Consider the following 15,878-nt stretch of genomic DNA (forward strand, 5'->3'; position numbering starts at 1 on the left):
TGCTGGGTTGGTGAAATCTAATTGTAGAATACACATCCAGATCGGGGTCTGCACCCGGGTTTGTGGCAGCCTGCCCCGAGGTCGGCCTTCATGTTCATGAGCCATCCCAGCCAGCTCGAGAGCCAGGTCTGACCCCTGCCATGCCCATAGTGTCTGTACACACGTGACCAGCCACAGCTGGTTACCACAGTCGATTGCCGAAGTGACTGCAGGGCTGGGACAAGTGGATTGTTTCCTGTGAGGCGACTCTGGCTTTCGTGGATTTGCGTCACAGCTGCTCACACCAGAATGTGGCGAAACAGGAGTGCCGCACACAAGGACAACGGATCCCAGCGTGCAATGCTCTGTCCTGATCAGAGCAGCTCACCTGCCCCTGCTGCCTGCCCAATCGTATTAGTGATCAGAGTGGCTGCCAGTGGTTTAGCATTGTGCCAGCTAGATATGACTCTTAGACTAGGAGCAAGTGGCCACTGGTGGTCATAAGAACGGCCACACTGCGTCAGACCAATGGTCCATCGAGGCCAGTACCCTGTCTTCCGACAGTGGCCAATGCCAGGTGCGTCAGAGGGAACGAACAGAACAGGGCAATCGTGGAGTGATCCATCCCATCAGCTATTCCCAGCTTCTGGCAAAACAGAGGCTAGGGACACTTCAGAACGAGGTCCTTACCCGGTCGAAGTCTGGGTGTCCGGCCCACGCTATTCCAAGGAAGCAGAGGGCTACCGCAGAGCATGGAAGAAGAGGTTGGCAGTTTTGCCTCTGGAACTTACCGTGATGAAGATGGGTTCGTCAAACAGCTCCGCCGGAGATTCAAAGACATTGAAGAAGAAGATCTGGTGCAAATACAGATATGACAAAGACATGAAAGACGTCTGAAATATGCACAGAAGGTCACCCAATGGGCCAGCAGAAAACGGCGGCCTGGCAATGGTTGGCCAACATAAGTTGACTACATCACAGTGAGATCCTGGAGATGCTTTACAGCAGTTGCTGGGATTCAATATTTCTCCATGTCTCATCTGAGGATCTCAGAGCACTTTGAAAACATCAACCAGCTGAGCAGGGAAGTACAAGACCCCTGTTGTAGGCAGGTAAACTGAGGCACAAAGAGGCGACATGACTTGCCCAAGCTCACACAGCGGTGCAGAGGGCAATGGGCCTAAGACCACTGACGCCAGCTGAGGACCTGCCCCAGAAATCTGTAGCAGAGCCAGGAATTGAAGGCTGACCTCCGGACTCAGCCTCACGACTCATCCCTTCACCAGCGACAGACGGCCACAGTCGCATCAAGCGAGAGAGTCCCTCAGACCCCCCAAAACGAACGATGAATCAAACGAGGCAGCAGAGCTGGGGGGAAACGGGCCTCTGCGTTCTCACACCCGGATGGAGATGAGCACCATGGACACGGCCACCCTGATGGTACCCTGCCGGGCGCACGGAACTACACGCCACACTGAAAGGCAGGCTGCATCCATGCGACAGCTTGGAGCGACCCACAGGGGTGAAAGGCCCTTGCAGGGGGGTGGAAGCAGGAAAGGGCTCCAGCAGTGGGAACACTGCACTGTGAACAAGAGCAGCGTAGATGTGGGAGGCACTGCTTGGGCGTGTCGTGAGCGGTGTATATCCCCAGGGGACTCAGGTGTGTCGGGCTCTCGACTCACCTAAGCCGAGCCTCCCCACCCACCCTGCTATTTATACCCATGCTAGCCAGGCACGCAGCGGCTGTATCCTCAGACCTACCTTAGAAGTGACTTCGCAGCAGGGGTGAAGAGGCAGCGTGGCCTAGTGGGTAGGGGACTGGATCAGGACTCGAGGGACCCAGGTGCTGCCTCCAGCTCTGCTACCGCCCTGCTATGCAAGTCACTTCTCTGAGCCTCGGCTTCCCCTTTGTCTTTCTTTTATATTTAGACCTTAAGGTCTTTGGGGAAGTGTCAGAGTGACCAGGCAAACAGCGGAGGAAGGAGCAGATGCAGGCGGCTGCTGGGGCTGGCTAGTGAAGGAACAGGGACAGTCTGAAAATCCCCCTGGCCAGCTAGTGACGTTGAGCAGACTGGAGAGACGGCTTCCCTTCGGAGCCCGTAGACCTGCCTTGGGATCCGGCGAGTGGGACCTCGCCGGTAGACGGGCTGAACCCTGGTTGAATGGCAGGAGCCCTACCACAAGACATGCAGGAAATCACCTCTGAGGACTCATCCCGCTCTGGCTCAGGGGCTGACACCGGCTCATGCAGACTCGGAGGTATCACAGGCAGGGACCATCGCGCACTATGCTTAGCACCATGGGACCCTCAGCTCAGCTGGTGCCCCAGTCATAAGGAGGGGAGATGCGTTTCCTGGCTCTTTCTGGCACTAGCCATGCCCTGAGGAGTGCGTGTGTGTTTCCATGCACCTGACTAAGATGCTCTGGGACTGTTCTCAGCTGCTCTATACCACGATCCCTTTCTGGGCCCAAAAGAATCAAAGCGAGTCTAGAATGAGGTTAGACTGTAAACTCCACAGGGCAGAGCGTCGGCCTTCGTACCGCACGCTGCCGGGCTCTCGGATAATCGATACCCACCCTCGGACAGGCCCCGAAATAACGAACTAGCTGCTAAAACCACCTGCTGTGTGGTTGACATTGCAATTAGCCGTTCTGATTGTCCAACCACCACCAAGGCATTTCCTAGGGCACCTTCCTAAATCCTCGCTGGTGAGCGGTCGGCGGTGGGGATGGTCTGTTCTTCCTGACGTATACAGCACCTAGCACGGTGTGACCCCGACCCCAGGCGCTACCCCAGCCTTGCTCACCTCGTCAAAGAATGGGCTATTTCCTTTGCGTATCCGCGTTCTTTTCGTCTGTCCGGCGACCGTCACTTTCACCACCGGTTTGATGTTGACTCCGGGAAGCTGCCTGCCCTCTATGACTCGCACCCTCATCTAAAGGCAGGCGGAGAAGAAAGGGGCCATCAGACACTGGGGCATGCTCACCCACAATGCCCAGCTCCCAGCTGAAGCGTCCCAGCCCACTGGAATCAATGGGGCTGCCCCCATGGTGGTAGACCGGAGTCTGGCCTACGGGGAGTTCTGTCCACAGGAGCTCCAGGGATGCATTATCCAAGCACTCTGTCAAAACCAGTCCCTAGCCGAGGAGACATGGCCCTGAGCTGCAGCACTCAGTGACGGCTCACAGCACCCTCCGGGGTCACGGCTGCTTGGGTCACTTTAACGCCCCAGAGAAGGTTTCGCTCCTAAGACGGTGCAGTCAGTGGGATGTTAAAAGAGGAGCAGCTGGGAGAGGTGAACGTCACACATGGATTGCGGCTGCTCACCTGGAAGTCCTGTGGTTTGTTGGACAGCAGCTTTTTCGGGGAGCTTTTCCTCCTCTTAATCCCCTGGACGTGGTGTGAAGGAGGCTTCCTGGGGAGCGTGGGCTGCTCAGAGCCAGAGGGCCCGGTGGAAGGCTCGGTCTCATCCCCTGTCACTATCTGGTCTTCGGTGTCTTCCTCCCCGGCTGTATCTGGAAGGCAAGGGGGTGACAGTTTGGCCGGGGCGGACATGGAGCATTGGGATCAGAGCAAAAAGATCAGAGCGGGACCCACAGAGCCAGGCCAGGGCAGTTCTGCAAAGGTAGCTTTGGACAGGAAGAGGCCCAAGATTCAGACAGTCCAGATCTGGCCAGGGCCGTCCCCAGTGTCCAGATCTCAGGCTGGGGTCACAGCACACGACCCCCCAGTGCTGGGCTAGGACCTGGAATCAGTCCCAGCTCAGCCAGATGAGCACAGCTTGCCGAGCAGCCATCATCACGTCCTAGGGCAGGGGGTCTCACGGCCAATTGTTTGGTGACCTCAGAGCGTGGCCACTGCTTCTTGCTGGTGGCTGCTCTGACAAACCAGTCCCTATGTCCCTGCCTCCCGCCGACTTCACGTTGTAGTGTAGACATGGCCTAACGCAGTGTCACAGCTAAATACAAGGGGGAACAGATTGTAGTTAACTCATTTCAAGGGACTATTCAAGGTGAAGTGGCCCTTTAAAACCTCTCCAGTCACAGGGAAGACAGGATGGCGGGGGAAACAGCTGGCGGGGGTTGTTAGTGGGGTACAGATTGTTGCAGTAAGCCATAAATTCAATGCCTCGGTTCAGTCCAGGATTTTTTGTGCCTAGCAAAGTTATGAATTTAAGCTGCTAGCCTCATCTTTTGAAAGTGTTGTGCAGGAGGATGAGAACTGAGAGGGCAGATATAGACTGATGGCTTTGTGAAAAGTGTTCGCCCACAAGTGATGCGGTGATTTCATCTTTTAACATTTTCCCGCATGAGTTCACTCGAGGGGGCAGTGATTGTCTGGTTTCACCAACCCGGTTATTGTTGGGGCATTTAGTGCACTGGGCAAGGTGTTGTGACAGGCATGTGTAGGACCTATGGGTCTTGGAAGGGGTGCTGTGGGGGTGTTGATCACGAGAGCAGTGGAGATATGGCTGCAGGTTTTGCATGTGTTGTTCTGGCAGGGTCTGGTGCTGCTTTGAGCGGGTGTGCGCTAGAGCTAATATCACCCTGGCGGGTGTTAACAGGAATGTCGTATGTAAAACACAGGCGATAACTGTCCCGCTCTGCTCGACCCTGGGGAGCTCTCAGCTGGAGAACTGTGTCCAGTTCTGGGGCCACGCTTTAGGAAAGATGTGGATAAACTGGAGCAAGTCCAGAGAAGAGCAACAAAAATGATCCAAGGTTTAGAAAACCGGACCTATCGGGAAAAGTTTAAAAAAGCCAGACAGGTGTAGTCCTGGGAACAGAAACCCGAGGGGGGACCTGAGAACTGTTTTCAGTTACATCGAGGGCCGTTACGAAGAGAACAATGATCAGTTCTTTGTCGTGTCCCCTGAAGGTAGCACAAGAAGCGATGGGCTTAATCTGCAGCAAGGGAGATTTAGGGTAGATGTCAGGAAAAGGTTTCTAATGCTAAGGGGAGTTCGGCTCTGCAACAGGCGTCCAAGAGAGGTGGTGGAATCCCCGTCATTGGAGGTTTTAAGAACAGGTTGGACAGACCCGTCAGGGAAGGTCTAGGTTAACTTGGTCCTGCCTCAGTGCAGGGGCTGGACTGGATGACTTCTTCAGGTCCCTTCCAGCCCTGCATGTCTATGACTCTATACAGCTTTTGCAGAGTCCAAATGGGGTTCACGTCTAGGCCCATCCCTCTGCTAAAAACATCTGGAAATCCAACGGATCATTCATCGCACCAGCTTCCCCACTGTTGCTCATCTCCCTGGCACTGAGCGCGCAGCAGACTGCAGGGTACTGCTAGCACTGAAGTCCAGGACAAGGGGTTCGCTGCTCAGGCCAGACAGCATAAACAACAGACTTAGCGGGACGCAGCCTAGAAAGCCAACAAATGCACGTGCAACAGTGTCTCTTTACCGGTGAAAGTGTCGAGCTCAGCCGTGGACGGGGTTGGTTCAGGAGGGGCAGGCGGTGGGAACAGAGGCGCAGCCCCTGGTGGAGGAGTGTAGGAAACTTGCAGGATGAGGAAGGCCTGGAGAACAGAAAAGGATAATTAAAAAAAGGCTCATAGGAAACAGTAGTGAGTACGTCATTACAGAACAAGTGTCAGTGGCTTCAAGTGCATTGTCCCCGCCTCATATTCTCTACAGATCCTTCCAGCCTGAAAGAAATTCCAAAGTTAGATTCTTTACTGTCTTACCAGATATTGCACCTACCCCGCTGTCCGTCATCTCAAGAGCACGCCTGCCAGACTGCCCGGTGGCCCAGGCACATCCCGCTGGGACTCACCAGCTGTGCAAATAAACACACTAGGATGCTGAGCCTGCAAATACGTCATAATACCTTTATCTAGAACTCTGCACCAGTAGCTCTCAAAGCACTTTACAAAAGAGGTCAGTATACTCAACCCCATTTTACAGAGGGGAAACTGAGGGACAGAGCAAGGAATTGACTTGCCCAACATCACCCACTAGGCCATGAACAGAACCCACATCTCTGGCATCTCAAGCCAGCCCACTATCCAGGGTGAGGACTCAGAAGTGAAAGGCTTAAAATGTTCCCACTGGCCTGGTTTGCTAAACCTACAATGGTGTGGCAGGTGAAAGCGACAGCTCTGTACATGGAAGGGTTTCTGCCTTCTGTGCTCCTACAAAATGACCACTTCAACTGCACAGAAAATTCCCAGTTCAGTCCAGGCTAAATGGATATGTCCCCACCCCACCCCGCTTCGTCCCGCCAGTCGAGAAACAATGGCTGCTTTTTAGACAATCTGAAGAGGTGCTTGTGATGAAACGATCAGACACTAGAGGGCAGTGCCAGGCCGTTTAATGTCTCTAAAAATGACCAATGGACGAGCCAAAGGATTGAGACACTTCCTCTGGAGTGGAAAAGGCAGAAGGGCCGGTGGGACACAGGCGGACGAGGAGCGGGGGGTCATGATCTAGTGGTGCATGGTGTCGAGCGACCAGAGATGTGGATTCTGTTCCCAGTGCTGCCGCTGATGAGTTGTGGGACGGTGGGTGGCTTCGCCTCTCGGCACCATCTTTTCTTCATCTGTAAAACGGATAAGGCTGCCAACTCACGAGGATTTTTGAGAAGTCTTCTTAAAGTGCTCAGGCCTCCTTCGATGAGACAGGCAAAGGCGCTATCGCTGGATCTGACCGAACGTCACGTGCACTGTCAAAAAGGGGCCATTACTGTTATTATTATTTCCTCAATTCCATAGCCAGAAGGGACCATGGTCATCACCCAGTCCAGCCTCCTGCATCACACAGACCACAGGACAGCCCCCAAAGAATTCACAGAGCAGAAAAACATCCAACCTTGATTGAAAAACTGTCGGTGATGGAGAGTCCACCACTACTCTGTTCCAGTCGTTAATTACTCTCATTGCTAAAAATGTACGCCTTATTTCCTGTCTCAATCTGTCGAGTTTCAGCTTCCAGCATTCATAGGCGTGTGCACGGGGTGTGCCAGCTGTGCCCGGGCACACACACCCTAATTCAGGGCTTTCAAACATTCAGCCCGCGAACCTTTTGTATCCGGCCCGTGAACCAAGCTGATGCTGGAGGGTAGAGCTGCTGCTGAAAGAGTGGAGAGCGTGCGATTTCTCGGTGGATGGCAAGACACAGCGAGCTGCCGCTGAAAAAGAAGGAGCTGCGAGATTTTGCGGCGGATGGGATCTGCCCCGAAATACCGTTCCTCGCGACATTTCTCAGCGGAGACTAGGACGTGGCGTGAATTCCGCCGGCGGGTAATTCAAATGTGGCCCGCCGGTGGAATTGAGTTTGACACCCCTGATAAAAATTCCCTGGGTGCACACTCTGATGAAACGTGCTGCGCACACCTATGCCAGCACTGGATCACATTCTACCTTTCTGAAGAGCCCATTGTGAAATATTTGCTCCCCATGGAGGTATTTATCGACTGCGATCAAGTCACCCCTGCACCTTCTCTTTCTCAGACTAACTAAATGGAGCTCTTTGAGTCTATCACTCTAAGGCAGGTTTTCTGATCCTTTAATCATTCTCCTGGCTCTTCTCTGAAATCTCTCCAATTTATCAACAACCTTCTTGAATGGTGGGCCCCAGACCTGGACATGGGATTCCAGACCAGTCACACCCATGATAAATGCAGAGGTAAAATAATCTCTCTGCTGCTACTGGATATTCCCGTTTATGCATCCAAAGATTGCATTAGCCCTTTTGGCCACAGCATCGCACTGGGAGCTCATGATCTGCTGATTATCCACACACGCGTTTTTCTCAGAGTCCCTGCTTCCCAGGATAGTCTCCCCCATCCTGTACGTGAGGCCCACGTGCTTTGTTCCAAGACGTCTATACTGACATTTAGCTACACTAAAGCATGTGTTGGTTGCTTGTACCCAGTGTATCAAGCAACCCAGATCACTCTGTACCCGGGACCTGCCCTCTTCACGATTTACCACTCCCCCAATGTTTGTGTCATCTGCAAACTTTACCAGTGATGATTCTGTCTTTTCTTCCAGGTCATTGGTATCAATGTTAAATGGCACAGGCTGAGAACCAATCCCTGCTGGACTCCTCCAGAAACACCCCCTCTCAAGGATGATTTCCCCAGTTATGTTTTCAGACCTAACCGTTAGGCTCATAGACTTTAAGGCCAGAAGGGACCATTATGTTCATCTCGTCTGACCTCCTGCACGTCGCAGGCCCCGGAACCTCACCCACCCGCTCCTGTAACAGACCCATAACCTCTGGCTGCGTCACTGACGTCCTCAGACCATGATTTAAAGACATCAAGTTACAGAGACTCCACCATTGACACGAGTTGAAACCTGCAAGTGACCGGTGCCCCAGGCTGCAGAGGAAGGCGAAAACTGCCCAAGATCTAGGCCAATCTGACCCGGGGGAAAATTCCTTCCTGACCCCAAATATGGCAATCAGCTAACCCCTGGGCATTCTGGCAAGACCCACCAGCCAGACACCTGGGAAAGAATTCTCGCAGTAACTCAGAGCCCTCCCGTCTAGTGTCCCAGCACCGGCCGTTGGAGATATTTGCTGCTAGCAGTCGCAGATCGGCTACATGCCGTTGCAGGCTGTCTCATCGCACCATCCCCTCTAAAAACGTATCGAGCTCACTCTTGAAGCCAGTTGGGTTTTGCCCCCAGCTCCCCTTGGAAGGCTTTTCTAGAGCTTCACTCCTCTGATGGTTAGAAACCTTCATCTAATTTTGAGCCTAAACTTGTCAATGGCCAGTTTATGTCCATTTGTTCTTGTGTCCACATTGGCGCTGAACTTAAATAACTGCTCTCCCTCCCTGGTATTTATCCCTCTGATGTATTCATAGAGAGCAATCATATCCCCCCTCAGCCTTCTTTTGGTGAGGCTAAACAAGCCAAGCTCTCTGAGTCTCCTCTCATAAGGCAGGTTTTCCATTCTGCGGATCATCCTAGTAGCCCTTCTCTGCACCTGTTCCAGTTTGAATTCATCTTTCCTACACATGGGAGACCAGAATTGCACCCAGTACTCCAGATGAGGGCTCACCCATGCCTTGTATAACGGTACTAACATTTCTCTCTCTCTACTGGAAATACTTCCCCTGATGCATCCTAGGACTGCACTGGCTTTTTTCACAGTTGCATCACCTTGACAGCTCATGGTCATCCTGTGATCAAGCAATACACCCCGGTCTTTCTCCTCCTCTGTCGCTTCCATCTGATACAGTCCCCACTTATAGTTAGCCCTCTTTTCATCCATTGAACATGTGCCATGTTCATTTTATATCATGATCATTTTGTAATCAAAATGTCATGTGAGAGGAAGTCAATCACTTTACAGACATTTACGTATATTATTACCATAGCCCCAGAAGCCCTAGACATGGACCAGGACTCCACAATGCGAGGTGCTGTACAAACACAGACCAAAAAGATGGTCCCTGCCCCAAAGAGCTGACAATCTAAGGACACACTTCCACAACTCGATCCAGTGCTCAGATTGACTTGCAACCTGACAGAACATTGACTCTGCACTTGGAGAGCCAGTAGGGCAAGTTGGGGGCGGATTTATTCTGTTTTTCAGAACTAAAACAAGACTGAATCCCTGTTTTACATGCCAATCGCAATGCACTGTCCATGCCTTCCAGGCAGATCAAATAGATACCCAGACAGCTGCATCCCTGCCTCTTACTGGAAATAGAATCCAGCTTGTGGGGGGAAGGTGATTGTCCCATCTGTACTAATAGCAGATTACAAAACCCTGTAATCTGATGTATGCTAGAGGAAGGATTTTATGCTGGTCACAATTCGTTCCCAAGGTGAAACCTGAGCAGACAAAAAGAAATTCACATTCTCTTTACTTTCCATCTGCAAATGCACTAGCGCACTGCACCTGGGAGACAGGAACTTTCTACTGTAAACCCTCATCTGGGATCTTATCAGATACAAGGAGAGCCAGGCTGGAGACTTCCATGGGAAAAAACAGGGGGCCCCAAGGCAAAGGTATCAGTCAGTCAGTAGATGGCACTTGTCTTTCTGCTTCACTCCAAACCAATGGGCCAGTGTGACAGAGCTGGCCAAAAAGAAGAGAGAAATGGGACTTTAAAATAAAATGTATTCTTTTTGTCATTTGAAAAGTTTTGGCCAACTCTAGGGGGAAATTTCACAAAAAAATTCAGCCAGTTTTTCCCCCAATTTTTTCAACTTTTGAAATTTTAACATTTGAAAAAAATTAACTAGCTCCAGGATTGGAGAGAGCTATGAAGCTAGGAGTGTTATTTTGGGGAGAAAGAGGAGACGGAAAAACAGGATGGTGCAAAGCAAGGAAAGGGATTCACTGTATGTTTTAGCCCACCACAAGTGATGGGGCGACATTCTCTGGCCTCTGCTACCCAGGACGTCAGAGCACATGATCCCTTCTGGCCTTAAACTCTATGAATCTACAAACTAGCTTCTCTTCCACGAGCTGGTTCCCCAGTGCTGCTCCTTCTGCCATCTCAGCACGCAAGTGACGATTGTTCTGTGCCCCCACGAAATGCCAAGTTGGTACAAGTGCACCGCGCTTTACCACCGCTCCCCGTTTCCTCACCCGCTCACCCCTGCTGCAAAAGTGACCCGACAGCTGCAGTCAGAAGTGCCAGCCCCGAATGTTCAAAAATCTCAAGTCAGGCTCCCAAAACGCACGAGATGGGTTTGAAAACTGGGAGCGTTTAAAAAAAAATCATCATCTTGGTATTTGCCTGTTGGTCTTTGAACCTTCAGCATACATTCAGGGCCTGCTTTCAGTCTTTTCTCTGCAACCATGAGGGCTATATGCTTTTTAAACAAAAATACAAGTGGAGATTTTCACATAATCACAGGATCTAGGAGCTGGGGTGCTACGAAAACACCAGATACCATGAGACTCTCAACAGTGGCAACACGGAGCCTTAACACCACAGCAGGAGTTGACCCACCAGTTTAGAACTTGATACTAAAAACCTGACGCGCACGTCAGTCCGTTTCTACTTTAATCGCAGGCTGCGTCCAAAGGAGAGCATCTCACAGGCCAACCAAACGGCCTGAGGGATGGCGTGAACTCACTCTTGGGGGGAAGCTTGCGCAAGTTCTGCTGACCTATTATTGATCGATTGTACCGTGCCACAGATGTGCATGGTGCTGGCCACGTCAGACACAGACGGCGTCTCTACCTCCACAAGACTGGAAGCCGAAGCCTTCATTTAACAGAAGAACGCAGCTGAAATGTGCAAATGGGCCATTAGCGAGAGCCTGTGGTGCAGTCACGTTCCACTTCCAGAGGCACTGAGACTGGCAAGTGGGTAGTGAGCAGAGGAGTGTGAGCGTCTGCAGGACAAGCAGTGCTGACATTACCCACCCAAAGGCTGATCCATCGGTCAACAGGTCAGGGCTTCCCTTTTCAGTTTTCTATAATTCCTCTGCTCATCTTACTAGTCCACAGCTGCCCCTCTGAGAAGTTAGGGGTGCAGGTGGACCCCAAACTCCTTAAGGAGGAAACCACAAACATTCACAATAACCCCCAGGCTAGAAAAACTAGCACAGTTCTCCCCAAGGGTCAGCTAGTTCCCTGGCTGCAATGAGACCTGGCAGCGGTTTGGAGGGGGTGCTCCGCACATCAGGAAGGATTTGTGTTGCTTCTGGCAAGCTCACGCTGATGGCCATATAACGAAACCAGGATCAGCGAAGCAGCCGGCTTTAGCATCTCGTCTCCCTCCCCACAAAATTATTTTAAGCACCGCTGCCTTTCCATAAAAAACTTCCTCCAGCCCCAGCCCAAGGTCGTCAGCTCAGCATCCTACAGGCCACTGACTCATCCAGGGACACACATTACCGCAGAGGGAAATGGAAATGGCACCACAACTGCGTGCCTCAAAGCCATTGCCCGGGACCCAGCTTCCTGTGCTCCATCCCGCACAGAGCGGAATACCTCCTGGGCGGGCCTGAGCACAACACAAAGCCAGAGCAGGGGACAGTCCTGCCACCGGACTGCACCGGACAGACAGAGGTGGGAAACAGGACCCTCAGCCGCAGAAAAATGAAGTGACTGTCGCAAGGCGCTTGTGACAGAGCCGAGCACTGAGCACACTTCCTGATTCCCACTCCCACGGCTTGCCCAAGATCTTCCTTCCTCTCACTGCTCTACTAGGGCTTTTCTCTCTCTAACTTCTCCATCTCTGGGGACTTCACAGCAAGTCTGGCTGTCTCTCTCTCAAACACGCCGTTGGACGGGTACTAAACTACTATAAATCCCGGTGGCTGACATGAGACCGGTAAGGCTTGGTCAACCTGAGGGCGAAAGGATTCTGGGAGCAAGGCCTCTTAGCGTTAGACAGATGATACGGCAAACCACTAAGAATACAGAACGTGCACTTGGCACCGACGTACGCCATGAACGTTTATCCAGGCCCTGTGTGTAGCTGTGCTGATGCAACAGGCCAACGGGCAGGGTCAGCCAGTGGCCAGTTCGCCGAGCATGCACACGTGGGTGTGTGTGATGGGGAGTCTGGGACTATCTGATCTGGGTCAACTGACCCTGTACAACAGTAGCACAACATCAGATGCCCGGGTGGATATTTGATCACATGTACATGCCGGCCAATCCCTGCTGTCCCTCCCACAATTAACTAGAAAAACAAGTCATAAATAATCAGGATATGCTAAGTAAGTGCTAGCAGAGCATATTTTGGGGACATGTACCCTTTTCCCAGAGGTGTCACAAGTACCGGGGAATACCACGTGCCATATGACGAAAGAGAGAGAAACGTCCCAATTAGCATCTAAAGAGGGACTTTAGAACCAAGGGTCTCAGGGTAGCCAACACGCTACCACAAGGGACTGGCGGATGCATAATGCATTTAGGGAGGGAAATGCGCTGACTTGAGGGTCTCCATTACCAGGACTCACCTTCAGATGGGGTAAAATTAAAGCCCTAAAATGAACATATTCCCAACACTAGGCAGGCCAGACACAATTCGTCATCCTGTGACACCTCTTGCCAGGACTTCTGGGGCCAGGAAGGGAGAGGAGTATGCTCCTAGGCCAGAGAGCTGCTGTTTATAGAAACACTCCACTATTTACAGGCTGTCTGTGAACAGAAACATCAGCCAGAGTTCCCCAAACAGGAGGTGAGGGGCCGGCTGGAAATGGAAGGGAGCCAGTATACGCGCAAAAGAGGAACCATCAGAGCCATGGGGGAAGTCGGCGCAGGAAGAGGTCAGATTCTTGCCATCGAAATACCTTAGGACAGATATTTTCACACATCCCAGGGGAAGAGATGCACAATATGATTCCCTGTTTAAATGCTAAGGCAATAGCTTTGGTGTTTAAAGATGAGCAGTAGAGGGGAGAAGGAAAATGGGCTGCTTTACGGTGGATAAAGAAGGGTTGAATTTCACATCCTCTGTCCCTGTTTCTCTGGGAGACTCAGTGGTGGACTGGAGAAGTAGTGGGATTATGACTTAACAAAACTGAAATCAAACAAGTGACCTTCTGCCTTGTATTACAAGGTTCCTGGCAAAAATGGTCTGCAGCGGTGGTGTTCAGACCTGCAGTAGGACTGCACGGGAGTTGGGGTTCCTGGGTGGATCAGATGTAGGGCTCAGGATCAACAACGTGGGAGTCCTAAGAAAAGTTGTCCTGAATTCTCCACCCCAAACTGGCAAAAACCTCCCCACCATGGAAGGACCCCGCAGCCTTGGGCTGACATCTGTTCTAATCTGTATTTGAACCCAAAAATGGGCCCCGTCTGGATTTGAACCGGACTCGCATGGGGTGGGCTGACCTTACCCAACCCCATGAGGAAATGAATCCAAGTTCTTTTCCCAGCCCTGTCCGTAACAATGGTATGATGTGGCCATCTGACCTAGACCAAAGCTGAGGAGGAGGCAAAAGACGTGACGAATGAGGCTTGAAGGGCAAACCCAGGCCAGTCATTCCTCCTCCGATGAAGCACGGACGGCTCTCGGGCGGGCGAGCCAGCACGGCCTCCTGGGAGAGTCTAGCTTATGGGAAAGGCACTTGCATGGCCGGGTCCCAGAGCTGTCAGCCTTTGGCAACTGCTTCGGGGAAATCGCTGTGAAAAGAGTCAGCCTCTTCCTGCAGTCTGCCCAGCCTCGCAGACGTACAGAACACGCTTCCCTTGGAGGCGAACGGAAGCAATTTGTTTAGAAAAGGGCTCGTCTAAAGAAACACACAGGAAGGCTTAAAACAGACCCAGGAATGTCCAGCAGGATCCCGGTAAGCTGGGTCATGCCAGATGTGGGCCCCGCTTATCACAGCCTGCACCTCTGCTGTCGTCTCACACCAGAGCCAAGGGGCAGTGTGTAAGCCGGGTCTGAATGAGCTCTCCCCTAACGGCTAGAGGGGAAAAGACTGCAGGAGCAGGCCACGTTTACATGGTTTACACACCTACTCTGCCCAGGCATTCAGCTGCAGCGGTCAGCCTTTGGCAGCGGGGCTCCAGCTGTGAGCCGTTGGGTGGCAGGGCTCCAGCTGTGAACCCCACACGGGGCTGACTGTCAACAGAGGGTGTAAGTGACACAGCGTCTACACAGACACCGCGTTGCCCTAACTACATCGACCGAAGCACGAGGCTTCTCGCGGCGGTGGTGTTACTAAGTCGGTGTCGTCAGCGAGTTACGTGGGAGGGAGTGACATTTCAGCGTAGACGCCGACAGAAATCAGGCCGGCGTACACTGCCTTACGTCAGCCTAACTCTGCGGTGCAGACCAGGCCTGAGGGAGGCGTGCTCGTTAGCCTAAAAGGCAGTGAAGGGACATTCCCTGAAGGAGTGCTGGTCCCCAGTGAAGTCACAGCCCTACCTGCTGAGGATTATACTGATTGCTAATGAACCAGGCCGCGATCACGTTGTGACGCAAGGGCAGTCGACCGCAGACCTCTCTGTGCCTGACACCACTTAGGGACCCCAGGTGTGAAGCTGAGGTTCCAGCAACAGACCCTGCAACGTCTGACTTCGGAGACTCAGCACTGTCTGAGGAATGGAAGGATCGCCTCCGGAGGAAACTTCGGGAGTGATCCAAGGTCTGCTCATTCCATGCAAAAGGAGTGGAACACAACATCGAGCTACAACACCCATGACCCTGCGGGGAGTGATCTAGGCTCTCTCAGAGACGGAGGACGTGTCCCTCACCTTCAGGAGCTGATTGCGAATGGCATCATCCCAGAGACCTGCAGCGTGTACGCCTCTCCCGTTGTGGTGATCCAGTCGAAGAATGGGGCGATCCAGATGTGTATCAAGTACCGCACCCTAAACAGGTGCGCTGTGCGTGACCAGCACACCATGCCTCGTGTACAAGATGCCTTGGACTGTTCGCTGGGGAGCCAGCTGTTCTCAGTATTGGATCTTCAAAGTAAACGCTACCAGATCCCGCTGGGAGTAGATGATAAGGAGAAGTCAGCCTTCATCTCTCCTTGGGGTTTTTACCAGTTTGAACACATGCCCCAAGGAACTCCCAGACCCACATTTCAACATCGTATGGAGAAAGTTGTGGGAGACGTGAACTTACGGCGAGTCTTGGTTTATTTGGATGACCTGACCATCATGACCTTGGAGAAACATGAAGAAAAGCTCTGAAGGCTCTGGAGCAGTTGGAGGCCTATGGAGTGAAGCTTTCCGTTGATAAATGCCTGTTCTGCAGAACACTGGCGAAGTACGTGGGTCACGTCATGTCCCAAGGGGGTGCGAGTACTGATCTGGATAAAAAAGAAGTGATCACTACCTGGCTACACCCACGCAACTAGAGAGAGCTCAAGACCTTTCTCGGATTTAGTGGGTACTACTGAAGGTTTGTAAATAATTATGTTAGCATCATAAAGCCTCTGAACAGTCTTAACAGGAGACATCAGTCCAGCAAAAACAAATCCAACACCAAGAGTAAGGGCTGGTGCCCAA

The 15,878-nt window shown here is 52.2% G+C and overlaps 1 protein-coding gene across 3 annotated transcripts in view; it reads right to left on the reverse strand.

The window, feature by feature from the left end:
• DYSF (dysferlin) overlaps positions 1-15,878 on the reverse strand; it is a 273,511-nt gene that overhangs the window by 200,343 nt on the left and 57,290 nt on the right. For all 3 annotated transcript variants that reach the window (XM_067533631.1, XM_067533629.1, XM_067533632.1), the window contains exons 5-8: positions 5,389-5,503; positions 3,308-3,495; positions 2,787-2,915; positions 771-833 (exon numbers count right to left, since the gene is read on the reverse strand). In XM_067533631.1, coding sequence (XP_067389732.1) covers positions 771-833; positions 2,787-2,915; positions 3,308-3,495; positions 5,389-5,503 — 495 coding nt within the window. The remainder of the gene's footprint in view (positions 1-770; positions 834-2,786; positions 2,916-3,307; positions 3,496-5,388; positions 5,504-15,878) is intronic.

The sequence above is a fragment of the Emydura macquarii genome, unplaced genomic scaffold, assembly GCF_026122565.2.
Source record: "Emydura macquarii macquarii isolate MOO-44397 ecotype Brisbane River unplaced genomic scaffold, CSIRO-AGI_Emac_v2 contig_3345, whole genome shotgun sequence".
In the NCBI taxonomy this organism is placed as follows: domain Eukaryota; kingdom Metazoa; phylum Chordata; order Testudines; family Chelidae; genus Emydura; species Emydura macquarii.